General features: G+C 48.7%; 1 protein-coding gene across 1 annotated transcript; it reads right to left on the reverse strand.

The window, feature by feature from the left end:
• Positions 1–1,679: 1,679 nt before the first annotated feature.
• Kif2c (kinesin family member 2C) lies at positions 1,680–27,436 on the reverse strand. The gene is made up of 21 exons (XM_051171780.1): positions 27,261–27,436; positions 26,002–26,096; positions 22,980–23,081; positions 22,774–22,822; positions 18,497–18,619; positions 16,933–17,055; positions 15,129–15,229; positions 14,512–14,607; positions 13,117–13,171; positions 12,870–13,032; positions 11,346–11,436; positions 11,071–11,134; positions 10,903–10,994; positions 9,911–10,053; positions 9,008–9,212; positions 8,792–8,902; positions 6,785–6,852; positions 6,361–6,466; positions 6,159–6,272; positions 2,062–2,185; positions 1,680–1,922 (listed from the first exon to the last, which is right to left on the reverse strand). The coding sequence occupies exons 1-21, from the start codon at positions 27,319–27,321 to the stop codon at positions 1,840–1,842; spliced, it is 2,169 nt and encodes a 722-aa protein (XP_051027737.1). The 5' UTR covers positions 27,322–27,436; the 3' UTR covers positions 1,680–1,839.
• Between the last annotated feature and the right edge of the window lie 342 nt (positions 27,437–27,778).

Below are 27,778 nucleotides of genomic sequence, written 5' to 3' on the forward strand. Positions count from 1 at the left end.
TTTCTTATTTTTTGATACGGTCTCATACTGTAGTCCAGGCTGGCCTTGAGCTCACTGTGTATCCCAGGCCTCTGTCTCCCAAGTGCTGGAATTAAAGGTATGTGCTAAGAGAGCCAAGGCTGCACAGAGAAGTCCTGTCTAAAACATTCTCTACCCAATCCAAAAAAAGGACTGAGTCTTAACATGATGGCCTAGAACTCTCAGGAGCCCAGGGTAGCCTTAAACTCTTGGGAACCTGTGCCAGCCATTCTGACTTCTGTGAGCCATCACAACCAGCACTTCTGGATCACTGACCTGGAGAAGAGCAGTGTCCCTCACAGCAGCAGGTGGAGCGCTACACAGCCGAAGAGGAAAATGTTAGTCTGCCACATGTATCCAGAGCCACTGTCAATGCACTAGAATTGGATTTGCAAGCTTTTGGTCATGTACATCAGGTTGCAACTATAGCTATCCAGCAGCTTCTGCAAGATGGTACCAGGCACAACAAAGACTCCTTAAGTCCCCAGCTCTGAAGCTGTAGGGCCCACATCTTACGGGTTACCACCTTCATCAGTATGGCTGGGAGATCCAGCATCCACAGACATGGTCTGTGGCAAGAAGTATCACACAGAAACAAGATGGAGGTAGGTTCAGACCAGACCTGGCTGCTATTTCCCAGAAAGTACTAGGCATAAACCTGGCTAGCCCCTTCATAGGAGAGGCAAAGCCAAGGACTTTCCTCACTTGGTTTGTGGCTGAGTCTGAACATATGACCCATTAAAATCCTTTAGAAACACCTTGGTACCACTGATTTCATCCTGACATCTGACCCTAGACAGCCAAACACCCATGCTCTAAGCTTGCTTCCTCAGTCTACCCAGCCGTCTTCTCACTCTGCAAAACCACACTAGTGTCCGCCTTTCTCTTTAGGGCAAGTGCTTTCTTGTCAACGTCACCAGTTCTTTAACTTACCCTGAGCAGACTATGCTAGGATGGCCTCAGCTACATTCCTGCTAACTTCCGAGGCTAAGGCAGGAGGATTACACGTTTGAGGGTAGAGACTTAGTGAGACATTGTCTCAAAAAGACTAAAAGGGCTGGGCTTACAGCTAGCTGTACAGCGTGCTTGCCTAGCATGCTCAGTCCCTGCTACTCTGTACTCAGCCTAGAGAGCAGCGGGTGATGCAGCTCTAGCCCTGTTCACTTAGAGGGCCTCGACATCTACTGCAGACAAGCCAAAGGTTGAAACTTCAGCCTGTTGCCAAAATCACAGGTGTAGACTAGGTTTCCTAGGAAGAGAATAGAATCAGAGCCCAAGTTGGTCTCAGAAGGCTCAAGACACACTAGTCTCTTCTGACAATCACACAAAATCTGATTTTTCTTTATTGCTAAGTATAACATAAATACAGAAAACAGATTTTTCTTGGGCTTCAAAAATAAAAGAGGCCTCAAACACTTTTCCTGAAAGTTATAATACGCGAGTGCTCATATCCATGTCAATATCATAGACCAGAGGCAGCGGGGGGCGCGACAAGGAATGTTTCTCTCCCAGAGCCTGGACCACACAGGTTCTCTACCAGCAGTTCTGAAGGGCAGGATGCTACAGCAGGAAACTACCCCAACAGCACTCCCCTCCAGTCGGGAGGAAAAGGGGAAGCAGTCACTAAACGCTCCTTCCTCCTGTTCCAAACTGAAGAAGACGACAGCATACCTCCCTAGCTTTCCAGGGCCTGATGCTCCTTAACTGGCATTTACCAAAACCCATCCAACTCAGTCCCTAACCAAAGCCAGAAGGTGCCCAAACCTTTCTGGGGCGGGGAAGAGGCTGGTGTGATACCAAACAGGTCTTTATTGGAAGTCATCATTGGTGCCGTTTCTTGCTGTTGATTTGTTTGCTAGCCTGCTCTTCCAGCTGCATGGCCAGGCGCAGGGCCCTGATGACTTCTGTAAAGGCGAGGTGGACACAAAGGGCTATTGAGTGGCTTGGAACTCCCTTCTCCCAATTTAGACAAAGCTGTCATTGCCTGTGCTGCTAGGACCCTGCAGGCCAGCAGTGCTGCACATGTGCAGCAACAACACCCACCTTGCAGGGCTGAGACGTGCTTAGCCTGCTGCACCAGGGCAAACTCTGCTTTGTTCACAAAGGTCTCCAAGTCATAGTCTGGCTGATCAGTCATCTCAGAGAGCTCAAGCCAGCCTGGTCCTTGCTGCAACGAAAAAGAAAACCTGGTCAGTTCAGCTCAAACTCACCAAAACACTCCAGCAAGTCATCCATAGGACTTAACCACTGGCAATACTTTGGCACCTGCAGGAGGCCAAACCCACTTGTATGCTGCCTCCCCAAACCCCTTCCACAGGAAGTCCTCATCTTGGGCCCAGTGTGGTGGTATGTGACGATAGTCTCTGCACTTAGAGGAGTTTAGGAGGTAGGGTTGATGACCTGAGTTCACTTTCCAAGTCCCACATGTAGGAGAGGACTGACCCCTACAAGTTGTCCTTTGACCCCTACACATGTACCCCATACCTTACATTTGGCTTGTGCCAAAGGCTTAGATTTTATCATGATGTGGGCAATGGGGCCTTCGGCAAACTGGCAATGTGGGGAAAAACAAAAACCAGGAGCTCAAGAATAGCCTGGACTTCAAGAGACCCTGGTTCAAAACAACAGGCAGAAGGTGGTGGTGCACACCTTTAATCCCAGCACTTGGGAGGCAAAGGCAGGTGGATCTCTATGAGTTCAAGGCCAGCCTAGTCTACAAATTGAGTTCCAGGATAGCCTAGGTTGTTACATAGAGAACCCTTACGTTGAAAAAACAAAATAAAGAGTTGGGCGTGGTGGCGCACGCTTTTAATCCCAGCACTCAGGAGGCAGAGGCAGGTGGATCGCTGTGAGTTTGAGGCCAGCCTGGTCTACAAAGTGAGTCCAGGATGGCCAAGGCTACACAGGGAAACCCTATGGGGGTGGGGGTGGGGTGGGAAGATGACTCAGCAGCTAAGAGCACTAGATGTTCTTCCAGAGAGTCTCGGTTCAGTTCCCAGCACCAACATTGCAGCTTGCAACTCTCTGTATTTCCAGTTCCAGAGGATCTGACGCCCTCACACGGACATAAGTGCAGGCAAAGCACCAAAGCACATAAAATTTAAAAATTAAAGAAAAAAGTCAGAAACTGGGCCAGGCAGTGGAGGTACATGTCTTTGATCCCAGTACCTGGGAAACAGAGGCAGGTGGATCTCTAAGTACCAGGCCAGCCTGGTCTACAGTGGGAGTTCTAGGACAGGCAGGGCTGCAAAGAGAAACCTTCTCTCAAAAAACAAACAAGCAAAATAAAGAGTCAGAAATTAGAATAATGACTTTCTCCTCCCTTTCATGTAGCCCAGACTGACGTGGACTCGCTGTACCTAAGAGTGGCCTTGAGCTCCTGAGCACTAGCACTGGGCATGCCACCACACTGGCAGATGAGCCACATAGGTAGTGCAGGCAGACAACTACTCAGCCTCATAGGCCTGTGTATGTTTGTGACAGGATCTAACTTTGTAACCGAGGCTGCCCTCCAACTCTTCACCATTCTCCTGCCTTAGCCTCTCAACTTGTAGATGTGAGCCCCCACACATGGCTCTTTGGTTCCATCGTTTTTCTCCCTTTCCTCCGATATAAGCTGGGCATGGTGGCACGCACCTGTAATCCCAGTACTTGGGAGGCTGAAGCTAGGTTATGTAGACTCTGTCTCAGAAACAAAACCAGGGGCTAGAGATGGCCTGTGGTTAGGAGAACCTGTTCTTGTAAAGGACAATTCCCAGCTCACACATGGCAGCGTATAACCAGTTCTAGAGGGCCCAACATCTTCTGATCTCCGTATTAGGAACACAAACAATACAAAGTAATATATGTAGTCAAAAATACTGAAAGATGTTGGAGAAAAACACCAAACCTCTGCTTTGACTACATTGCCACTTTGTCAAAGGTCCCACTCACCGCACCATGATAAAATCTAAGCCTTGGGCATGAACCAAATGTCAGGCCCTTTAGCATCAGGCCCCACTGACTATGATGCCTTTTATCATCTGTCTCCCTGTGTTATCTGTTCACAGTGTTTGCTTTGGCCACAGGCAACTCTCATGTGTCCTGAAAGGGCCATGTATTTTGTCACAGTGCCCTGGATGGAGGACATGTCTGCATAAGTGCCACAATTCTGCTTTGCTGTCTGCCACTGTCAGGAGATGCTTCCTACTCCTCCGACAGCTGGCTCATAGCAGAAGCAGCCTCTCCCTTGGCTGGGCGTAGCCTTTATTCCCAGCACTTGGGAAGCAAAGCCACGGCTGTCACACAGAGAAATCCTGTCTCAAAAAACAAAAATACAAAACAAAACAAAAAAAGGAGCACCTCCCACTTCCTTGATTCTGACCGATGCTGGTCCAGGGCTGCAGCTATAGGAGTCTGCCATTTAATCCCCAAAGACCACACTATGTCTTGCCCAGTTTAGAGACGAGGAGACTGAGGCTCGGTGAGACCAAATCCCTCTCAGCAAGCAATGAGTGAGGTGTTGTAGGACCATGTGTCACTACATAGCTAGAACTTTTCACTGAATGACAAGCCCTTATATGAAGGGCCCTCTGCATCCCTAGTCAGCAACACTATATAGCACAGGTGAGCCTGTGTAGAGAAATTTTAATTCCGAATATGGCTGCTCTGGCAAGAGATCACATCCAAAGATGTCTAGGTCTGTGTGATCTGGCTGGATTACAAACACGTCTTTAACCCCAGGAGACAGAGACAAGCAGATCTCCGAGTTCAAGGCCAGTCTGGTGTAGAGCAAGTTTCAGGTAAAGAAAAGCTTAGATCCAAGGGTACACACCTTTTTCTGTTTCTTTTTTGTTAGAGTGTCTGTTATTATTAGGAGGGAAAAAGACAATGCCCTGAAAAGCCAGGTGTGGTGGCACACGCCATTAATCCTAGCACTCAGGAGGCAGGCAAATAGATCTCTGTGAGGTTGACACCAGCCTGGTCTACAGAGTCCAAGGCTACACAGAAAAACCCTGTCTTGAATAAACAAAACAAAACAAGCTGGGGCTGGAGAGATGGCTCAGAGGTTAAGAGCACTGTCTGTTTTTTTTTTTTTTTGGTTTTTCGAGACAGGGTTTCTCTGTGTAGCCTTGGCCATCCTGGACTCACTTTGTAGACCAGGCTGGCCTCGAACTCACAGCGATCCACCTGCCTCTGCATCCCGAGTGCTGGGATTAAAGGCGTGCACCACCACGCCCGGCTCGCACTGTCTGTTCCTCCAGAGGTCCTGAGTTCAAGTCCCAGCAACCACATGGTGGCTCACAACCATCTATAACGAGATCTGGTGCCCTCTTCTGGCCTGAAGGCACACATGCACACAGAATACTGTATAAATAATAAATATTAAAAACAAAAACAACAACAATGAAAAAAACAAAACAAGTTACTTTACAAACCAGTGTCTCAGCAGGGCAGGGTGACAGACGCCTGTAATCTCAGTATTCAGGAGGCAGAGGCAGGGGGATCGCTGTGAGTTCCAGGCCAGCCTGGTCTACAAAACAAGTCCAGGACAGCCAAGGCTACACAGAGAAACCATGTCTCAAAAAACAAAATAAAAGCTGGGCAGTGGTGGCGCACCCCTTTAATCCCAGCATTCGGGAGGCAGAGGCAGGTGGATCGCTGTGAGTTTGAGGCCAGCCTGGTCTACAAAGTGAGTCCAGGACAGCCAAGGCTACACAGAGAAACCTTGTCTCGAAAAACTAAAAACAAAAAAAAAAAACAAAAAAAACCAAAACCAACAACAAACAAGTAAAAACAAGCCAGCGTCCCAGGTAAGGTAGTCATTAACTGTCCTATGGAGCAGGTGGAGACTGAGAAGAGGTGGGTGCAGAGAGCTGCCTTGTCCCACCTCAACAAAGACCCACAGGAGCAAAGCCCAGATTACATTCCAAGAATAGAGCTGAAAGCTGGCTTGGTGGAGCATGCCTGTAATCCTGGCACTCTGGGAGGCAGAGGCAGACAAATCTCTGTGAGTTCAAGGGCATCCTGGTCTACAGAGTGAGCCCAGGCCAGCTAAGGCTACACACAGAGAAACCCTGTCTTGGGAGAGAAGAGAGAAAAAAAGCCGGGCTACTGGAAGACTAGAGCGAGCGGGGCCTGCCAGCCCTCCCTGGCGGCACCTGTATGATCTCCTTGAGCTCCTCCATGGCCCTCTCTTCCAGCTCCCTGATCTGAGTCATGGCTTCGTTAAAGCTGGACATCTGGGAAGACAGCTCCTCCTCTTCTTTGGAGAACTAAAGGACAAAGGGGAGATGACAGTGTGAAGGCCGTCGCCTGGGGTCCACTGTAAAGGCCACAGTTCACCTTGCCCTCCCGCCTTACATTGCCTGCCAGTGAGGTCCCGTTAGAGCTGGCTTCCATCTCTTCTGTTTCCATATGAATTGGCTGCTCTCCACTGGGCCCGCTATGGGGGCTCAGCTCCTTCACTCTGAGGAAAGAAGAAGGCCTTGCATTTCCCAGCAGCCCCCTGGGCACTCACTACAGAAGTGCACCACCACTCAGACAACAAATTGGGGATCCAAGGGTGAGTAGCAGCCAGTCTTCAGCCAGCCAAGGAGAGGTGGCATAGACCTGAAGCTGACATGGAAAGAGCCGCACATACCTTTGACTGAAAGGGACTGGGACAGACCTAGCTAACGGCTCAACTACAGACATCAGATTTATTGTTTATGGAGGACATTCAGTGGTCACTCCCCGTCTCATCACCGCCACTCCCTTCATCCCACCTGGATGCAGGCCCTCATACCTGTCTGCATATCTCAACGTGTTTAAAGTATATTCACAGGAGCTTATGCCTGGGGAGATCATGGCGATCTGAGAAAGAGATGGTTACAGGTTGAGAATCACACAGTGAGGGCACGAGAAAATCTGCTCCTGGAGTAGCTACCGGAGTTCTTTCCCAACAGGTGACACTGACAAGGCAAAGCACATGTGCCCTGCTATGCAACTTGTTCCTGGGCATGGAAACTAGGGCACTTTAGAAATTGCCTCCAGGGGATGGTGAGATGGCTTAGCAAATAAAAGGCACTTGTTGCTAAAAGTGACAACCTAAATTTGACCCCATACAGTGGAAGGTGAGTAGGCTCCTGTAAATTGTCTTCTGACCTCCATGAGTACCATAGCAAATGTCTGTGTACCCACGATGACACAATAAACACATTTAAAATGATGGTACACGCCTTTAATGCCAGCACTAGGGAGGTAAAGGCAGCCAGAATTCTGGGAGTTTGAGCCCAGCCTGGTCTACAGAGTGAGTTCCAGGTCAGCGAGAGCTACCTAGTGAGACACTGTCTGCAGGGAGAAAAAAGAACTTAAGAGAGATCTTAGTGGTTAAGAACACATGCTGTTCTTGCAGAGGACCTGGGTTCAGTTTCTAGCACCCATATGGCTGTTCACAACCATGATGACTCCAATTCCAGGGATCAAACATCCTCTTCTGAACTCTGAGGGCACTAGGCACATTTGTGGGACACACACACACACACACACACACACACACACACACACACACACACACACACACACTATTCATACACATAAATTTAAAAATCTTTAAAAAAACAGGTTGCTGGGTGTGTTGGTGGCACATGCCTTTAATCCCAGCAACTTGGGAGACAAAGGCAGGTAGATCTCTGTGAGGTTGAGGCCAGCCTGGTCTACATACACATCCAGGACTACATAGAGAAACCCGCTTCAAAACAAAACAAAAGAACAGCAGCAGCAACAAACCCTTCGTGTTGCACAGTCTGGTTCTGAATGCTGCTCCAGCTTCAGCCTGTCTAGTGTCTGTGACTCCCGGTGGCCCAAGCCTGGCTACGTTCCCTGCTTTCAAAGGCAACGCCTGATTATCTTCTGCTTCTATCCCTTCTATCAAAAACACAGCTGGAAGCCTAGGTACTTCTTTTTTTTTTTTTGCTAGGTGACTTCTGAGATCGCCCAGTCAGTCCATGAGGTAATGCCTCAGAGAGAAGGCTTTAGGGCTTATACAGAAGGCTCGGGGGGGGGGGTGGGGGGGGGGGGGGGGGGGTGTAAACTACTTGGCTAGAAGGAGTTTGAACTCTAGGCTCAATCCTCTACACTGACAGAGGGAGAAAATGGGAACAGCAGTACTAAGTAACACTATTAATTAATACTGCTCGGGTGTGGTGGCACACGCCTTTAATCCCAGCACTCGGGAGGCAGAGGCAGGTGGATCGCTGTGAGTTCGAGGCCAGCCTAGTCTACAAAGTGAGTCCGGGACAGCCAAGGCTACACAGAGAAACCCTGTCTCGAAAAACAAAAACAAAACCAAAAACAAACAAACAAACAAAAGAATCCTAATACTAAGGGAGCTTAGACGGGGCGGTCTGTCCTTCATGAAAAGGCTCTACTCACAGGGCCGAGGTGGTGTGCTCTGGACCTGGCGATCAAGTAGGGAAGGGAGCAGTCATTAGAAGCCACATGAAGCTCTATGTGGCACAGGAGCCACGGAACCTGAGGGGAGCTGTGGGAAAGGGAAGACTTCCCCCTCTCCTGCATCTTTTAAGGCTCACTTCCTGAATTCAAGAACTCTTTTACCAAGTAAGGGAGCAATGGCTGCACCTGCACAAAGACAGTGGATTCTTTCCTCCTCGCCTACTGACAATGTGGAGGCTGCAGGACATGGAAACCCAGGCGGTGTGAGGTGCCGAGCTTGCCCACGGACAGGTCAGCGTCTCCCCGGAGAGCAGCTCTGGGTCTTCTGCAGCAGCACCTGCAAAGCCAGCCCACTCACCATGCAAGTCCTTGAGTTCTCTCCAATGAAGGAGTCCCTCAGCACCTGTGTCAGCTTGCTCTCACGGAACGGGGTGTGAGCCTTGTTCTGCCCTAGTGCCCGGATGCACTCCTGTGGGGCAGCACAGAAAACTGCAAGGCTCTTGTCACTTCTTATGCAGCCTACTTTCCCCGTTCCCAACTGCCTTCCAGGCCATCACTAGCAAAGGTCCACTACCTTCAGAGCCAGGAGAGACTTGTTAATTTCTGCACCCTCCATGCGAGTCTGCCGGTCAGCACTAGAAGTGTCGGCCCCTCGTTCATTTCCTGCCAGATCCACCAAAGAGAATTTGCCATGCAATCTCCCTTTAGCTCGAAGAAGAATCTGGAAGCAGGCATGGGAGCGGGAGGAGTTGGAGTTGGCAAACGTTTGTCCTGAAGTCCTATTAAAAGGAGGGAAAAGGCAAAGAAAGGTTATAAGCTCCTGGGATCACCATCCCCTGGTGTTTACAGCACTCAGGGCGCAGCAGTAAAGCCTATGGTAATGGAGGAACCTAGCCGAGGACCCTAAGAAGTCCCGTGTCTTCCTGTCTCTAACCTCTATTTTGCCATCTGAGACAGCAGCTCTTGACCTAGAGTTTTCCAGGCAGTCAGATCAGTGCTGGAGTGTTAGCTAGACCTGGGGCTCATGAAGATGACGAGGGCCTAACTCTGCCACAAGGAAATGGATGGGAGAAAAAAAATCTAAGCCCCACAATTACCCAGCAGCCCACTGCACTGTCAGCAGCCCTACATTTACAGAGGTGCCATGCCCTCACTACTTCCTACATCTACAGAGGTGCCATGCCCTCACTACTTCATGCCCAGAACAAGTTTGGGCTGTTAACATCTTCCATAAGGAAAAGCAAGGAGAATGTCACTGGATCCCAGGCTGGCACACCTGTGCCTAAAGCCTGCTGTTGTTAGAGTTAAGATGTTGTGACTTTGTTCTTGAAACCCTCAGGAGTATATGCCCCGCTGAGGTCTTCACAGCTCTCACCCTGCTGTGGGGAGCCATCTTCCTGCCTCCCTCGTGCCTGGTTCTGCATCTGAAGCCTCAGTACCCGAACTAGTGGTTCCCTGCCCTCGCCAGGACCCTGACCTGCAGGCGCTGCCCATGTTGATCATCTTGATGACATCCTCGGCGCAGTTAACCAGGCGCTCCTGCAGCCCCACAACCTGCACCTGTTGCTTGCTGTCTTCTAGCACGCGTAACTTGGCCTTTTTGTTGAGCAGATCAAACACCTGTGCCAGGCAGGGAACATTAACCTAGGGCCATACGTACTGTGCTCTGCCTGACTCTTCCTACAGAGTGGACAGGGGCCAGGAGCAGGCCAGGAGCATGCACTGACAGGTGAGAAACCAGCAGTGAGTTGAACCCATTTCCCTGGTTCACATCAGTGCCATTGCTTTACTAGCCTGCACCAACCTGAGCAAGTTACTGAACCACCCTAGCCTATGCCCAGCCTATAAAGTCGAGACAGAAAGCCTAGGGTAACAGCTGGGTGGTGGTGATGCACGCCTTTAATCCCAGCACTCGGGAGGCAGAGGCAGGTGGATCTCTGAGTTGGAGGCCAGCCTGGTCTACAGAGTGAGTTCTAGGACAGTCAGGGATACACAGAGAAACCCTGCCTCAAAAAGCAAAACCATTGCTACCAGCAACAAAAAGACTAGAACAGTAAGCGTGCTTAGCACATAACAGCCCATTAAAGACATTAGCTACTTTTATTATTGAGGTCTTGCTCTACAAATGGCAATTCTACAAAAGCACAGAGTATAGAGGGTGAGAAGGAGAGAAAGGAAAAGGCATGGAGGGTATGGACATAAATAAAATAAAGGGGGTGTCAAGGGCAGACAGCTCACACTCAAGGCAGACCCCCCCACCTCAGACGGAGCCTGCGAGAGGACTTCTGCTCTCCTTACTGAGCTTGGCTGCCGCCTCACCTTCAGAGGAGAGGCCCCCATGGCAGGCAGAGAGGCCTACAGCTGACAGGGTGCCTGGAGAGGCCCCCATGGCGGGCAGGGAGGCCTACAGCTGACAGGGTGCCTGGCTTTGGTAGCCTCCAGCCAGCTTTAAGGTTGTTGTCACTTTACCTTCCCGTTGTAGATCTCGAAGAATGTTACATAAACCTCCAGGTTCAGGTGCCGGTAGCGAGGCTGACCCTTCAGAAGGAAGACATCCCGGGCTGGAAGGGAGAGCCTGCCTCAGTAAACAGCTTGTTTCCCACGCCCAGGCCCAGTGCGGCAAACCAATCTACTCACAAGCCATGGCGTAGATCCCTTTGGATGCATTCTGACTTTTCCCAGACAAGTCTCCGCCCATTGTCTGCGAAGGGAAACAGCTCCTGACACAGAGTCTAAGCGGCTCTGCTGCCACAGTGGGCCACACCACAGTCAGAGGCCGCCCTGCTAAAGCCCCTCTCTGCATCTGGTGTGGCAAATGCCTAGTGATGGGCATCTGTACCACACGGACTGCCTTCCTTCTCAACACCTTACTGTTGCACTGCACAGGATCTCTGCCAGACGTAAATACTCACGTGTGTCTTCCCACTGCCTGTCTGTCCATAGGCAAAGCATGTTGCTTTTCCCCCTTCAAAAATTGTCTGTACCAGTGGCCTTGCTGTGAACCTAGGAGAACAGATGGGGTAGAGGGAAGGGCATTTGTGTAGCTATCCCTTAGAATCCAAGAGGGATTGCTTAGGGGAACCCCACCGATGCTCAGCACATAGCTGATGTTCAAATGTTTACTCTTGTTGTTGGGGTGGAACCCAGGGCCTAGCATGTGCTAGGCAAATACTTTATTGCCGAGGGGCTGCCCAGTCAAGTCCTCTGGATAAAGTGGCTAACGCTTGCGTATGATTCACTGTTACATATCTCTAGATTACTACTCTAATAAAATGTAGACACATTATAGTTCTTTTATCTTTTGGTTTTTCGAGACAGGGTTTCTCTGTGTAGCCTTGACTGTCCTGGACTCGCTTTGTAGACCAGGCTGGCCTCGAACTCACAGTGATTCGCCTGCCTCTGCTAACTGGAGTGCTGGGATTACAGTCGTGTGCCACCACGCCCGGCTTACAATATAGCACTTACACTGTACTGTTTAGGAAAAAAAAAAAAAAAAAAAAGAAAGGAACAAAAGTCTAAATATGCTTAGTACAGACAAAACAGTTCTTTCAGGATTCTGGTTTTACTTTTAAATGAATTTGTATGTGTGGGTGGTGGTGGCAGTATGGTAGAGGTTGGAGGACAATTTGTGGAAGTGAGTTTTTTCTTTCTACTCTGCCTATTCTGGGGGTCCAGGTGAGGTCATCAGGCTTGAGAGGCATCTCACAGCCACTTGTCTGGAAACAGTTTCCCTCAGTTGTTCAGTCAACAGCAGTTCAAGAGCAGAGAGGCGGAACTGTATCTGTTCTCAAAACATGCTCCTAGAACACGGCCCTACGCAGAGCGAGTCTTCTTGATTGGTTGGTTTGGTTTTTCTGAGACAAAAATCTGTGTGTGGCCCTGGCTGTCCTGGATCTCGCGCTGTAGACCAGGCTCTGGTCTCTGCTTCCCAGTGCTGGGATTACAGGCATGTCCCATCACTGCCCATGAACTCCAAGTCTTTTTTGTTTGTTTCTTTGAGACAGGGTTTCTCTGTGTAACAGCCCTGGCTGTCCTGGACTTGCTTTTTAGATGAGACAGGCCTTGAACTCGCAGAGATCCTCCTGCCTCTGCCTCCCGAGTCCTGGGATTACAGGCATGAGATACTGCACACCACCAGAATGAGATCTTGTCCCAACAAAACCATGCTGGGAGAACCGCTGGCACATACCCAGGAGCCTGAGTGCAGTGGGTAATATTTCACTCATGAGTCACCCAAGGCTGGGCTGCTACAGCTTAAAAGGTGACATGGCAGTCCCCAAACTAGCCCTTCTGGTTATAGGGACCAGAGCTCCTTGACCAGAAAGCTGACCAAATAAAACACAAGCCAGGGAGGAGCTCAACACCTGATGTCAGAGAGAGAAAGGCTTGAGGGAGAAGGTGGGTACAAGGAAGAAAAAAGCACCAAAGGGACCAACCGGTAGACGACTTCATTGGAAGCTGTCTCATCAAAGGCGAAGTCGAAACAGAAAGCCTGGTTCTCCAGGTACTTTGTTAAGTCCACCTTTAACTTGGGCTCATGCACCAGGAGGAGACACTTGCTGGGAACAGAAATCACATCGATTTCTTTCTTGGCCAGTTCTGCAGAAGGAGAATGTTTGAGGGGATGCTCCAGAGCACGGGAGCTTCCTCAGTCTGCCAGATGCTTCTGCCGGGACAGCTCACCTTGTTTGTTCAGCGGGCGCTTCCTGACGCAGACACAGATCCTGTGCTCCTCGATCTATAGAGATAAGACAGCCAAAGGGAAGGCCTCGCAACACAAAGCAAAGACTACCCACATCCCTCTCCTGGTCCTGACACCAGGACTGTAGCCTCCCTGTTAACCACTCCAGAGGACAAAAGAGCTGATCTGAGCTCCCCCTGGTTCTCCTACTCCGCATTACTCACCTAGCCCTGAGCAGCCTGGCCAGCCTAAAGCAGAGGGCCTCATCTGAGCCTTAACTAATGCTCCCACTAAAATATTTAAAACAAACAAACAAAAAACCTAGCTGACAAGATGGCCAGAGGACAAAGGCTCTTCTGTCAAGTCTGATGATCTCAGTTCCATCCCTAGAACCCACAAGACAGGAGCCCCAACTCCAGTAAGAGTCCTCTGACCTTTCACACGTGCCATGGTGTACACACACATACACACACGCAGTTTGTGTTTGTTTTCTTATAGCCAAGCCTAACAATATATCTGTAATCCCACCATACACTAAGACTCTGCCTCTAGGGGTGGGAGGAACCAACCAGCCAATGAGATGAATGGCTCAGCGGGTAAAGGCACTCACTACATCAAACATGATTACCCAAATTCAATCCCTAGGGCCCACGAGGTAGAGAGAACCGACTCCTGTAAATGTCTGTCTTTCATATAGGAATGTGCTCAGGTACCCCCAATCCCCACTGCAGATATAAATAAATATAATTTAAGAATTTTGTTTGTTTTTCAACACAGGGTTTCTCTGTGTAGCATTGCCTGTTCTGGACTCACTTTATAGACCAGGCTGGCCTTGAACTCACAGAGATCCATCTGCCTCTGCCTTCCTGAGTGCTAGGATTAAAGGCGTGCACCACTTTAAAGGCATGCTCAGCTTTTAAAGGCATTTTTAACTGGGCGTAGTGGCACACACCTGTAATCCCAGCACCTGGGAGGCAGAGGCAGGCATATGTGTGTGTGAGTTTAAGGACAGCTTAGTCCACATAGCAAATTCCAGGCTAGCCAGGTCTACATACTTAGACCCTTTCGGGTTGTTTAAATATGTATGGACATTGAGCCTGCATGTATGTCTGTTTCACATGGGAGCGATGCCCTTGAGAGCCAAGGAGAGTTACAGCTGGTTGTGAGCCACCCTGTGGGTACTGGGAACCAAACCCCAGGTTCATTGGAAGAACAAGTGCTCTTAACTACTAAGCCAAAGAAATGTTAGGGGGTCCACCAGGGCCATGGCTCAGTGGGAGACGATAGTGCTCAGATATGTGAAGTACCGGATTCAATCCAGCCCCCCCCCAACCGCCTCTAGTCCTTCAGTGGTATGTGTGCTCAGGGAAGAGAGGTAGGTTTTCTGGTATACTTACAGGGTCAGTCACAGTAAGTGGGTGACATTCCATAGTAATCCGAAATTCTTTAATCATGCGGGCAAATTCCCAGTTTGGAAAACTGCCGTCATATTCCTGTTTGAGCCAAGAGGAACAAGGGGCAGATGTTACCCAGGCCACAGCAGCTTCACCACTAACGAGTGCCTCGTCCTGGCTCTAGTCTAAGAAAGCAGGCACAAAGTCCTGGGGGGCAGGACTGTTGGGGAGCACAGACATGCACCAGGGACAAGAGCTGCCGTCCCCATCTTAGGAGGCAAAGCAGGAGAATGAGTTTCCTCAGAGCAGTTACCCAACTGCCATCGCTTCCATAGAGGTTACAGGGTCTGGATGGGAAAGCAAGCAGGCGTGCCCGGAAACAGCACTGTGGCTTGTAAGCACAAGATGGGCTTCCCCACGGTCAGTCAGCATCAACTATGGCCGTCTGAACATCTTCAGATAATCTTTCAATTATGCATTTGTTTTCTGAATTCTGACAAGCAATTAAGCTTCTTGGATATCAGAACTGGAGCCTTAGTCATGCTAGGGCCAGCTCCACGGTGGCTGTCTATCTGTCAGGGTGCCTGTCCCAACAGTCTGGCCCACACCTCCCACATCACCTGAGCTCGTTTTATTCTTATTTCCGAGTTCTGGGCCCTCTTCTCTTCCCGCTTGTTCTTCATTTTCTCCATTTCCTTCACAATACACGATTTCCTCCGAACTAAGGGGGAAGGGGAGTCACTGTTTTACTCAGCTGGTTCATAAAAACAGGCCTTCCTTCTCTAGACCCTACTTGGTTTTGTTTATTTTGCATTTGTTTTAGCTTGGTTTTGGGGTTAGAGCTTCTTTTCTTTTCTTTTTTTAAAAAAATATTTATTATTTATTTATTTAATGTATGAGTGCTCTGCCTGCATGTACACCTGCATGCCAGAAGAGGGCATCAGATCTCATTACAGATGGTTGTGAGCCACCATGTGGCTGTTGGGAATTGAACTCAGGACCTCTGGAAGAGCAGGTGGCGCCCTTAACCACTGAGCCATCTCTCTAGCCCCTAGAGTTTCTTTTTGTTGTTTTGTTTTGTTTTGAGACAGGGTTTCTCTGTGTAGCCTTGGATGTCCTGGACTTGAACTCAAGAGATCCACCTTCCTCTGCCTCCTGAGAGCTAGGATTAAAGGATGCGCCACACCTGGTGGGCTAGTTTCTCTGTTAGCCCTGGCTATCTTGGAATTCACTCTGCAAATAGATCAGGCTGGCCTCAAACTTAAGAGATTCGCCCTCCAAGGCTTCCCAAGTGCTGGGGTCAAAGGTCTAGCCTAGTGCATAAATTAGTGTGAGTTTGCATGCATGCTCGAGCTCCACCATACATGTGGAAATCACTACTTTCTTTCTACTATGTGGGATCCGGAAACAGAACTCAGGTCATTAGTCTTGGTGGAAAGCACCTTTTACTGCCCAGCCTCCTCACCAACATGCCACACCACCTTTTCTAGGCCTTTTGGTCTGTAAACCAGTACATTTAAGCAGCAACAGGCTTGACTCTTGAATGGCCAAATCCGTGAAGCAGTAAGTGGGCTACTGTGAGGTCAGAGCTATAATCACCCCACTGTGGTTTTGACCTCAGCTCTCTCTATGCTTATGCAGCTATTCTCTCTAGAATCAAATGAATCAGGGCTGGAGAGATGGCTCAGTGGTTAAGAATACTTGCAGAAGAGCCAGATTTGATTCTCAGCACCCACATGGTGGCTCGCAACCATCCAGTTCCACTGGCACCAGTTATGCCCATAGTGCATAGACACCCATGAAGGTAAAACACTCATACACTTAAAAAACAAAATAAAACAAAACACAGCTTGGCTGTGGTGGCACACGGCTTTAAGCTTAGCACTTGGAGGCAGAGGTAGAGGCAGGTGTGAGGCCAGTCTGGGTTACTGAGCGTGTTCTAGGATAGCAAAGGCTACAGAAAAACCCTGTCTCCAAAAACAAAGCAAAGAAAACAAAACAAAACAAACAAACAAACAAAAAAGCCAGGCATGGTGGCACATGCCTTTAATCCCAGCACTCAGAAGGCAGAGGCAGGTAGATTGCTGTGAGTTCAAGGCCAGCCTGGTCTGCTGTTACACAGAGAAATCCTGTCTCAAAAAACCAAAATAAATAAATAAATTAAATTAAATAAAAAAGGCAAGATACCCCCACTACATTTTCACAAGGGCTCTGGGATGTTTAGCAAGAACTTAACTGAGACTACATCTCATGCACAGCAAATGGCTTCTGCCAAACGTTTGTGTCTTGTGGAACTCAGTCCATAACCATAGGATAACAGACCTTCAAGGTAATAGAAGGGCTTGAACTCAGGTGCCCAGGCAGGCCCAGTGTCAGCTACCTATCTTTGTTAGAGCAAGAGAGTACACAGCTCAGTATGTCTACCTGAATTCCCAGGGTTTGCAGAAGATGTGCTTCGGGTGGGGTGGACTTGCTCTTCTGCCTCCTCGCTGACCATGGACAACGGTAATTCTGTCACCATGGAGCAGGAGGGCCTTGGGTGGCCGGCTGTGGGGGAACAAGAGCCATTAGAGAAGCAGGCAGCACAGGACAGCTATCCTTGAATGTCAGCAGGTCATGGGCCAAACTTAGGCTTTTCCTCTTGACCTCATCTAAGATTCAACCACTCTTTCAGCCAGGACTCTCACCTGGGTTCAAAAGACCTTAAATTAGCCAGGCGAGGTGGAGCACACTTTTAATCCCAGTACTCACTCAGGAGGCAGAGGCAGGAGAATTTCTAAGTTCAAGGCCAGCCTGGTCTACAGAGCAAGTTCTAGGACAGCCAAGGTTACACAGAGAAACCCAGTCTCGGAAACTAAAAAGAAAAAGGAAAAGAAAAAGAAGTAAGCTGAGTGTGTTAGCTCTTACCTGTAATCCCAGCACTTGGGAGGCTAACGGAGAATGAGTTCTACAAGTTCAAGGCCAGCCTACAGCACATGCTGAGTTCCAGACTATCATAGGGGACACAATGAGAGAGGACAGAGAGCCTGCCTCAAAACAACAAGCATTGTGGGAGTGTGTGTGTAAGATTTATTTATTTAGTGTATGAGTGCCTTATCTGCATGTACCCCTGCAGGCCAGAAGAGGGCAGCAGATCTCATTACAGATGGCTGTGAGCCACCATGTGGTTGCTGGGAATTGAACTCAGGACCTCTGGAAGGAGAAGTGTTTTTTTCAGGTAGGTGTGTAAGCACATGAAGACTCTGTGAGGCAATGGAAGGCAAGGCTTTAGGTGTTAAATTCATCTAAATGAAAGAGACAGCCACGCATGAGGGTGAAAGGTGATGGACTTCATCTTTAGGTGGTGTTTTGGTTTGTTTAGTTTTTCTTTCTTTCTTTCTGGTTTTGGAGACAGGGTTTCTCTGTGTAACAAGCCCTGGGTGTCGTGGACTCACTTTGTAGACCAGATGGGCCTTGAACTCACAAAGATCCACCTGCTTCTGCCTCCCGAGTGCTGGATAAAAGGTGTGTGCCACCACACACAGCTGGTTTTGTTTTTCAGTTTAGGTTTTTGTTGTTCTTCTTCGTGTGTGTGTGTGCGCGCGCGCTTGGACACAGATTTTCACACTGTAGACCAGGCTGATCTCAAACTCATGGCAATCTCTTAAGTATTGGCATCTGAGTTGTGAGCAACCACAGTCGCCTAGTTCATTGAGTCAATATGGTTAATTGTTGCCCAAGCTGCCAGGCACCGACGATCCTTTCTCTCCTTCCGTCTTGGCTTCTGTTAACCACCTGGCTTCTGGCGCTCTGGAGAAGTCAGGAGGGGCTGGTGTGGCCTGAGAAGCCATGTTTGGCTCAAGTCTGTAGAATCAGGCCTCTGAAGGTTTCCCTTCCCAATGAAGCCCATCTGAACTGCGAGCGCAGGGACCCTGGGAAATTCGGCGTGGCTCACGGGCTTAGGGAGGTGCTTGAGGGCTCACACGGGGCGAGCGCACTCATTACTCACTGGGAACGGAAAACTGCCTGCGAGAGTTTGTAGGCACAGGCAGCTCCACCTCCATTTCATTCTCCTGAGTGGCAAGTCGACCCTCTGAGACAGTGGACATGCGCGTAGAGCGGCTTCGAAGACCTAAGACCAAGAGGACCAATCAGTGCTCAGATAGGATGAGCTAAAGCAGCAAAGCAGCAGATTCTACACAAGGCAGGCTACATCCCACCCACCGGAAATGAGCCCAGGAAAGGAAACATTAAGAAGACCAAGTACTACTACCCCAAACTTATTTGTACGGTCTGTACGTCTAGATGCAAATCTCCCTTAGAAGCATTTGTCTTGGGCTGGCCATATAGCTCAGTGGTATAGTGCTAATCTAGACTATATATAGCCCTGGGTTCAATCACCAGTCTGGCTGGGATACAGGGTGGGGGTGGCATGAATAAATGGAAGGGCCTACAGCAAATCTAAAATAATTTATGAAATAGAAGACCTATTGAAAGTGTTTTGTTGTTATTGTTTGGTTTTTCAAGAGTGGTTTTTCTTTTTTTTTTTCTTTTTTTTTTTTTTTTTTGGTTTTTCGAGATAGGGTTTCTCTGTGTAGCCTTGGCCATCCTGGACTCACTTTGTAGACCAGGCTGGCCTCGAACTCACAGCGATCCGCCTGCCTCTGCCTCCCGAGTGCTGGGATTAAAGGTGTGCGCCACCACGCCCGGCTTCAAGAGTGGTTTTTCAAGAGAGGGTTTTTCCATGTAGCATTGGCTGTCCTGGACGCACTCTGTAAACTAGGCTGGCCTCAAACTGACAGAGATCTATCTGCCCTTGCCTTCCTGAGTGCTGGAATTAAAGGCATGCATTACTGTGCCTGGCTGAAAAACAAACTTTGTTTTGTTTTGAGACAGGGTTTCTCTGTGTAACAGCCCTGGCTGTCCTGGACTCGCTTTGTAGACCAGGCTGGCCTCGAGCTCACAGCAATCCACCTGTCTCTGCCTCCTGAGTGCTGGGATTACAGGCATGTGCCACCACTGTCTGGTGGTGAAAAACAATCTTTTTTAAAAGATCTATTTATTTAATATGTATACAGTGTTCTGCCTGCATGTGTGCCTATCAGATCTCACTATAGATGGTTATGAACCACCATGTGGCTGCTGGGAATTGAACTTAGGATCTCTGGAAGAGAAGACAGTGCTCTTAATCTCTGAGCCTTCTCTCCAGCCCGAAAAACAAACTTTTTAAAGATTATTATTTTTTGTTTAGAGGCAGAGAGATGGCTCAGAGGTTTTGAGTACTGGCTGGCCTTCCAGAGGTTCCCAGCACCCACCTGACAGCTGACATCCCAGGGAGACTGATGCCCTCTGCAGGCACTACATGGATTGGTGCATATACATACATGCGTGCAAAACATTCCACAGAAAAGAAAAAAAAATTTAAGATTTACTTTTTGTTTTTCGAGACAGGGTTTCTCTGTGTAGCCTTGGCTGTCCTGGACTCGCTTTGTAGACCAGGCTGGCCTCGAACTCACAGCGATGCGCCTGCCTCTACCTCCCGAGTGCTGGGATTAAAGGCGTGCGCCACCACAAAGCACTTTTACTTTTTATGTATGTATATGTGTATATGTCTATGTAACAAGTGTGTGCAGCTGCTCAAGGAGGCCAGAAAGGACATCAGATCCACTATAGCTGCAGTTATGACATTGGTGAGCTGCCAGAAGGGTGCTAGGACCCAAACTCTGGTCCTCTGGGAGAATATTAAGCACTTTTAACTATGGAGCCATCTCTCCAGCCCCCAAAATCTTATTCCTAACAGTGGCAGTACCTACCACTCAATCTTCCTACACCTTTAGACTAAGGTAGTACCTGGGGGGATGAAGATCTGTGGGAGAGCATCTGCTTAGCATACACTCTGTGCTAAAGTTGTGAGCTCTTTCCTCAGGGCTAAACAGCAAAAACACAAATTTTTATAAAGACTAGGCATGGCAGTACATGCCTGTAATCCCAGCACTCAGGAGGCTGAGGGCACAACACAGCAAGTATCAATGCCCCTCTAGTGGAAGAAAGCATTAAGGCCCAGCAACAGTAAGTAGCTTGCCCAAAGCTCCCAACTAATAAGCACTAATGCCAGGATGTGATGGGCTCACAGGACAAGTCTGGCCTTTTCTCATGGCTCTAGGATACTTTAAGAGAAGCCCAGAGGACCAGCTATTCTGGTTTCCAGGAATCTTAAGGAATGGTTAACACAGCTAAATTGTACTTGAATGTGTTCTAAAATTTTACTTATTTTATGTACATTACTGTTTTGCTTGCATATGTCTGTGTAAGAGTGTCAGATCCTCTGGAAGTGGAGTTACAGACAGTTGGGGGTGCTGGGACTTGAACCTGAGTCCTCAGGGAGAGCAGCCAGTGCTCTTAAGCACTGAGCCATCTCTCCAGCCCCAATACCTGAATTCTTGTAGCTGTAGAAAGACAGAGAAACAATCAGCTATCAATAAAACACTTCAAGTTAGTGATAGATGTCTTTAATCCCAGAACTCAGGAGGCAGAGGCAGGTGGATCTCTTGAGTTGGAGGCCAGCCCAGTCTACAGAGAGAGTGTAAGTTCCAGGACAGCCAGAGCTAAACAGAGAAACCTGTCTCAAAAAACTAAAAAAACAAACAAAAACAAATACAAATAAAATTCTTTATTTCCCTAAGTCAAGCTAAGTGGGTGGCTCACCCCTACAATCCTAACATTTAGGGAGGGCTGAGATAGTAGGACTGCAAATTAGAGGTCAGCATGGGCTGGGCTACACAGTGAGTTCCATACAGGCTGAATGAGAGACCCTTTCTCAAAATACCAAAACCAAGACTGGAGAGATGGCTCAGCAGTTAAGAGTATTAGCTGCAAACTGGGCATGTTGGTCCACACCTTTAATCCCAGCACTCAAGAGGCAGAGGCCAGCCTGATACACAAAAAAGTGAGTCAAGGACAGCCAAGGCTACAGAGAAACTCTGTCTCAGGGGACCAAAATATATACATATGAGCTGCTCTTTCAAAGGACTAGAGTGGCTCACCACAGCTTCTAACCCCAGCTCTAGAAGAATCCAATGCCTCTAGCCTCCTTGTGCACCTCCATATACTCACAAACAGAATTAAAAATAATAATATGAGCTGGGCGTGGGGACACACGCCTTTAATCCCAGCACTCAGGAGGCAGAGGCAGGCAGATCGCTGTGAGTTCGAGGCCAGCTTGGTCTACAAAACGAGTCCAGGACAGCCAAGATAACAGAGAAACTCTGTCTCAAATAACAAAACCAACAAACAAACTAAAAAAAATATATATATATATATGAACCCAAAACATCAACAAAAACAAAACAGCACAATGGCTCATCAGGTAAAAGCACTTGCTGCACAAACCTCGTGACCTGAGTCTGGAAGGAGAGAACTGACTTCCAAAAGCTGGGGCATGTGTGTGAGCATGCATGCTAAAATCAACACAAACCAACCAACCAATAAAGTGTCCAGATGACCCACTGGGATGGCGGCAGAGCCTTTCCTGCAGGCCCTGTGTGTGTGAAGCGTGTCTCTGGGACTTGCACACCATGCAGCACAACTCAGGCTGTCAGGCTTGTGCCACCCAGTGCTTTTACCTGATGAACTATCTTCCCAGCCGTTCACTTTTTAAATATTTATCATTATTACTTTTAAAAAATTTTACACAGGGTCCCACTATATAGCTCTGGCGGTCCTGGAACTTGCTATGTAGACCAGGATGGTCTCAAACTCATAGAAATGCTCCTGCCTCTGACACTTGAGGATTAAAGTTGTACACCACTACGCCAAGATTATTTATTTTTTGGGAGAATGGACTCTGTATATAGCCCAAGGCAGCTAAAATGTTCAATCCTCCTGCTTCAGCTTCCTGTGAGGATCAAAGCCACAGATCACTGTATTCAGGTCCATCGGATCACTCTTCTAAATAGCCCCAAACTACATCTATGCTTTCGTCACAGCCTCGCTGCCAGGCACAGTGTTCTGAGGGAAGCAGAGGCTGACTCCCACTCTCCTCAGCACCAGACTCCGGTCTATTGGACAAGTGTCAAGTCCAGAAAGCAAACGTCTGAGATGTACAGTTCTCTCAGAGGAAAGGGAGGTCAGATTCTTCCCCCTGAGAAGGATGCTAGAGCAAAGAAGAGAACTCAGCTTACACAGAAGTCCCACGCTCAGTTAGGGCGAGGAGTCTACCGTGGCTTCCATTCTAAGCCCTGGGAATCTCACACACAGCACAACCCCACGGCAACAGCCAGTCATTACCTTCTTTTGGAGCTGGAATTTTGGAGTTGACTGATCTCCGTTTTTGCTTCTGAAAAACAGAACAAATCACTACAACAGATGGCTCTTGTCAGTCCTCCCAGTCCTATCCTGAGCCTGTGTACTATGGTGAGGCCCCAGGTGGTCCCAGACCCCCCCCCAAAAAATCAGCCAAAAGGTAACAAAATAAGTTGGGGGGGGGCACTTACCGGGACGGCTACGTTTTCCTGTAGTGGTAGGGTGTCTTTTGGGTGTAAGGGAAGAAGCTGTAAGAGTTCTGGGTTTATTGCAGCCACATCATCGAGATTGATCTACAAGAACAAGCGGACTCCGGTGAAGCAACACTGCTTGCTCCAAATGAACTGCTGTAATCAAGACCTCCCAAGATTCAGGCTTTACCAACCTTAAGTTCCATTAAGCACTGACCGCTACAAAATAGCTACTCCTTAGTAATGGTTTACCATCTAGCTGGAATGTTTCCAAGCTAACGGGAGCTTATGAGTGATGAGAATGAGGTGGAGAGGAAAGCAGCCAGGTGGGCACACAGAAGTCCACCGCAGACCTACGCCACTGGACTCTCCTACTGATCTGCTGGGCAGTGACGTCCTGCTGGCCAAGCCCCCTGAGCACTTCTTGCTGGCTGACACGAAGGAGGAAACAAGTTCTAACCGGCTGGTGGTAAGTCAAAATGGAGGGTCCCTCAGGATCTTATAAGCAGGAGCAAGTCCCCGAAAGCTGCTACCTAACCCTAAGTCTACCTACATTTTCTACTGAGCCCAGAAACTTCTTCCTAGTCACACCTTCCTGTTGGTGCCTTTCCTAGTTCCTGCTCACACCTACAATGAGGTCACAATTCTGGGTTTACATCACCAGAGTCCTGTAACTCTTTAGGAACGCCTCAACTTCAGCAGCACAACTCAGAGGGCTAAGAGAGCAGACAGAGCTGAGGGGTGGAGCGCAATGGATGCTCTTTGCACCTGGGAGACCCTGAATTCACTCTTCAGAACCAGACTCAAGACGTCGAGCGATCCCACTTTGTTTGTATTTGAAACTGGCAAAGCTTAAGAATACTCCACCCAGCCCGGCGTGGTGGCCACGCCTGTAATCCCAGCACTCGGGAGGCAGAGGCAGGCGGATCGCTGTGAGCTCAAGGCCAGCCTGGTCTACAAAGGGAGTCTAGGAGAGCTAGGGCTACCAGAGATATCCTGTCTTGGAAAACAAAACAAAACAAAACAATACACCTCCTCAAAAGTGTCCTGGATCTTCACAAATGATGCTTTAAAACATGTATGCACCGTGGTGCTCATGGCTTCTTCCTTCCTTTAAAACACACACACACACACACACACACCTCTTTTTCAGTCTCAATATGGACCTTTAACTGTCCTGGAATTAGCTATGCAGATCAGGCTGTCATGGAACTCTCAGAGATCTGCCTGCCTTTGTTTCTCAAGTGCTGGGATTAATGACATGTGTCACCACACCAATTGCAAATATTTTTAATGTGTAATATGTATATGTGTCTTTTTTTTATTTTTTATTTTTTTTGAGACAGGCTCTCAGCCAGGCATGGTGGTGAACGCCTTTAATCCCGGAACTCAGAAGTAGGCAGATCACTGTGAATTCTTCGAGGCCAGCCTGGTCTACAAAGAGAGAGCCAGGGCTATTACATTAAGAAACCCTGTCTTGGGCTGGGCGTGGTGGCGCACCCCTTTAATCCCAGCACTTGGGAGGCAAGAGGCAGGTGGATCACTGTGAGTTCCAGGCCAGCCTGGTCTACAAAGTGAGTTAGGACAGCCAAAGCTATCACAGAGAAACCTTGTCTCGAAAAACCAAAAAACAAAACAAAACAAAACAAAAAACCAAAAAAAGAAACCCTGTCTTGAAAGACACACAAAATAAATAAATAAATAAAAGAGAGAGTCAGGCTCTGGCCCTGTAGCCCTGGCTAGCCTAAAGATCACTATGTGGACCAGGCTAGCTCTGCCTGCCTCTGTCTCCTGAGCAGGAGATTAAAGGTATGCACCACCACACCAGGCCTACTGTGTCCCCTTATCAAACTCATGAGAGAGGGTGCACTTTATTCACCCATATTCCCAGCCCCAAGAAGGACTTTGCAGTTAAATCTTCATAACATAACATTCTGAGGTAGACATTGTCCTCTTCACTTTAAAGATGAAGAAACAGACCCGCTAAGGGCATAGACACGCCAGGACATATACAGCAGAGACGGGGTCAGAGCAGAAACCCGAGATTTTATATTCTCAGACCTCTTCACGGGGCCTTTCTCCCATCTCTACTTTCTTCAATACTGCAAGGCTCCCCACTAAATCTAAACATCTTAGATGTGAGAGACAATGACTCTCCAGTCTCTTTTTGGTCTCTTTGCTGCTGCCCAAGCATGCTGAGCCTGCTCTGCCTGTGGCCAGCACAGTCACTCAGACCCCAGGACTAGCGCACATCACTTCCTGCTTTAGCTAAGTCTTCACAGTCCATCCAAGTCCCGTCCTGGAGCTTAAGCTGCTCGTCTGTGCCACCCATCACCAGCTGCTTTATGACTCAGCAGCTCGGAAACACCTATTTTCCTTTCCTGGGTTACGGATTTTGTTACCCAAACTGACTCAGGTGTTCTACACTCAGAAGCCAGCTTAGGTGAATGAGCAAAGCCTTGGTTAGGATTCTCTGCAATTTGATCTCCACAGACACACCAGAAACTGTTAATTGCTTCAATTTAGAACACACCTGAGGGGAGCGAGGCGCGGCCGCCTTTAATCCCAGCACTAAGGAGGCAGAGGCAGGGGGATCTCTGTGAGTTCAAGGCCAGCCTGGACTATGAGTTCCAGGGCAGCCAGGGCAGTTACACAGAGAAACCTTGTCTCGCAAAACAAAACAAAAAAATAAAAGAATACACCCGACTAAATGAAGTCCCCATGTATCCAAAGACGACCATTTCTTCCCCCCCTCCCTTTGGTTTTTCCAGACAGGGCTTCTCTGTGTAGCCTTGGCTTACCCAGACTTGCTTTGTAGACCAGGTTGGCCTCGAATTCACAGCAATTCACCTGCCTCTGCCTCCCGAGTGCTGGGATTAAAGGCGTGTGCCACCACGCCCGGTGGACGACCATTTCTTAAGACTGGAGAGGCAGCACAACACCAAAGACTGGGCTGTCACAGGTTCCACAGGGACGCATAAGATCACATGAAATGCCACACAAGCATTCTCACAGAACCTACCTCTTTGCCCTTCGTAGTCCCTCCTTCTGTCCATTCCACGGAAACACAGGATTTCTCCAAGTTCACAGTGCTTATGTTGGCGCTGTGAATTACACCTATGTATGAAAAGATCAGAGGTTATCCATCCGTCTCCTGAGAACTCAAGTCTTATGCCCCACTTTGCTCTTAGGATTCTATGGAGACTTCCAATGTACAATTTACCTGGAAAAGGAAAATTGATTTCCCATTCTTTTTAAAAACCAACACAAACAGCCAGGCAGTGGTGGTGCACACCTTTAATCCCAACACTTGGGAGACAGAGGCAGGAGGATCTCTGTGAGTTTGAAGACAGCTTGGACAGTCAGAACTACACAAAGAAACCCTGACTCAAAAACAAAATAAAAGCCATTCCTGATGGTGTATGCCTTTAATTTTAGCACTTAGCAAGCAGGGGCAGAAGATCTTCTCTACGAGTTCAAGGTCAGCCTGGTCTACAGATTGAGTCTAGATCCAGGGCTCTGTTACACAGAAAAACCCTGTCTCAAACTAAATAAATGGTTCACCCTTAGACCATCCCACAGTGAGATGAGTAGGAAACAGGCCTTAAACCCCAGCTGCATAGGATAAGAGTTCATCACCACGCCAGAGTCTGCAACAGAAATGAATGAAAGTTGATTTGAGCAGGATAGTCACTACAATATTTGGAGGAGCTGTTCCAGAACACAACGCTGAAAAGCTGGATCTCTCAGGTTTTCCTAACTCATTTTTGGTAGTCGTTGTCTGGCTAGTCCACGAATGACCCGTTATTAGACCTGCAGTCGTCGCTTAGTAAAAACAGAAGGTTGCCTCACCAGCTCCCTGAGAGCAGGAATTCTGCTCGTTTACTTTGAATCCCTGTGCCTGACATACTGCAATGGCACTATGTACAGCACGGTCAGGGGGCAAGAAGCCGTGGGTCCCACAAGGCGGAGCCGTACCAAAGGAAGACGTTGGAAAATAGTGCACTCACTCGCCCTAACCTAGCCTAGGTGCAGCAATGACCGCAGAGATGCTCCTCCTACACTCGGAAAGCAGGCAAGGGACCCACAACCAGGGCAGGGTACCACTCCCCTCCCCGCCCCGCCGTGTAGGGAACACCGACTGCCAGTGCAGGGACACAGACCCCCTCAGTGTGGGATGGGGGAAAGAGTGTCCCCAAGAGTGCCATTTAGGGGTTCGGGTAACCATCTTGGCAGTCTCACCGCTCTTGCGTCCCCTTGGCCTCAGGACCCTTCCCTCACCATTACTCCGTTGAATGTTGATGGAGAGACCGGGAAACAATCGGGCGTGAAGTGACTCCATGGAATCCGGAATAGCACAGGGCAAAAGTAATGCAAGAAGCTGGAAAACCAGGACTCTACAGCGTTAGGTTAACGCCGCCTAAACCGCTGCAGTTTAAATCCCGCGCGCCGACGTCCTTACGACGTCACCGCCGCAAGGCCGCGCAGAGTATTGTGGGGATATGTAGTCTCGTCTCCCGACTTCCGGCGCGTGGGCGGGTTCCTGGGCCCTGCGACTGATGGGAACATTTCCAGACCCCTGTCCACCGCCCAGATTAGTCCTTGCTTGAACCGCTGCTTTTATGTCCAACTGTGAAACGTGAAATTTACGTATAATGTTTCAGTGAGGGCCCCGTGGTTCTGCAGATAAGGGTTTCAAAATCGTGGCTTTTTTAGTAACCAGCTCAATGACTTTTAAAGGCGTCAGATACTTTCTCTTTGAAATGTATAAAATATCTCGTAGATACCATTTTTTAACA

This window comes from Acomys russatus, chromosome 29, assembly GCF_903995435.1.
Source record: "Acomys russatus chromosome 29, mAcoRus1.1, whole genome shotgun sequence".
Taxonomy (NCBI): domain Eukaryota; kingdom Metazoa; phylum Chordata; class Mammalia; order Rodentia; family Muridae; genus Acomys; species Acomys russatus.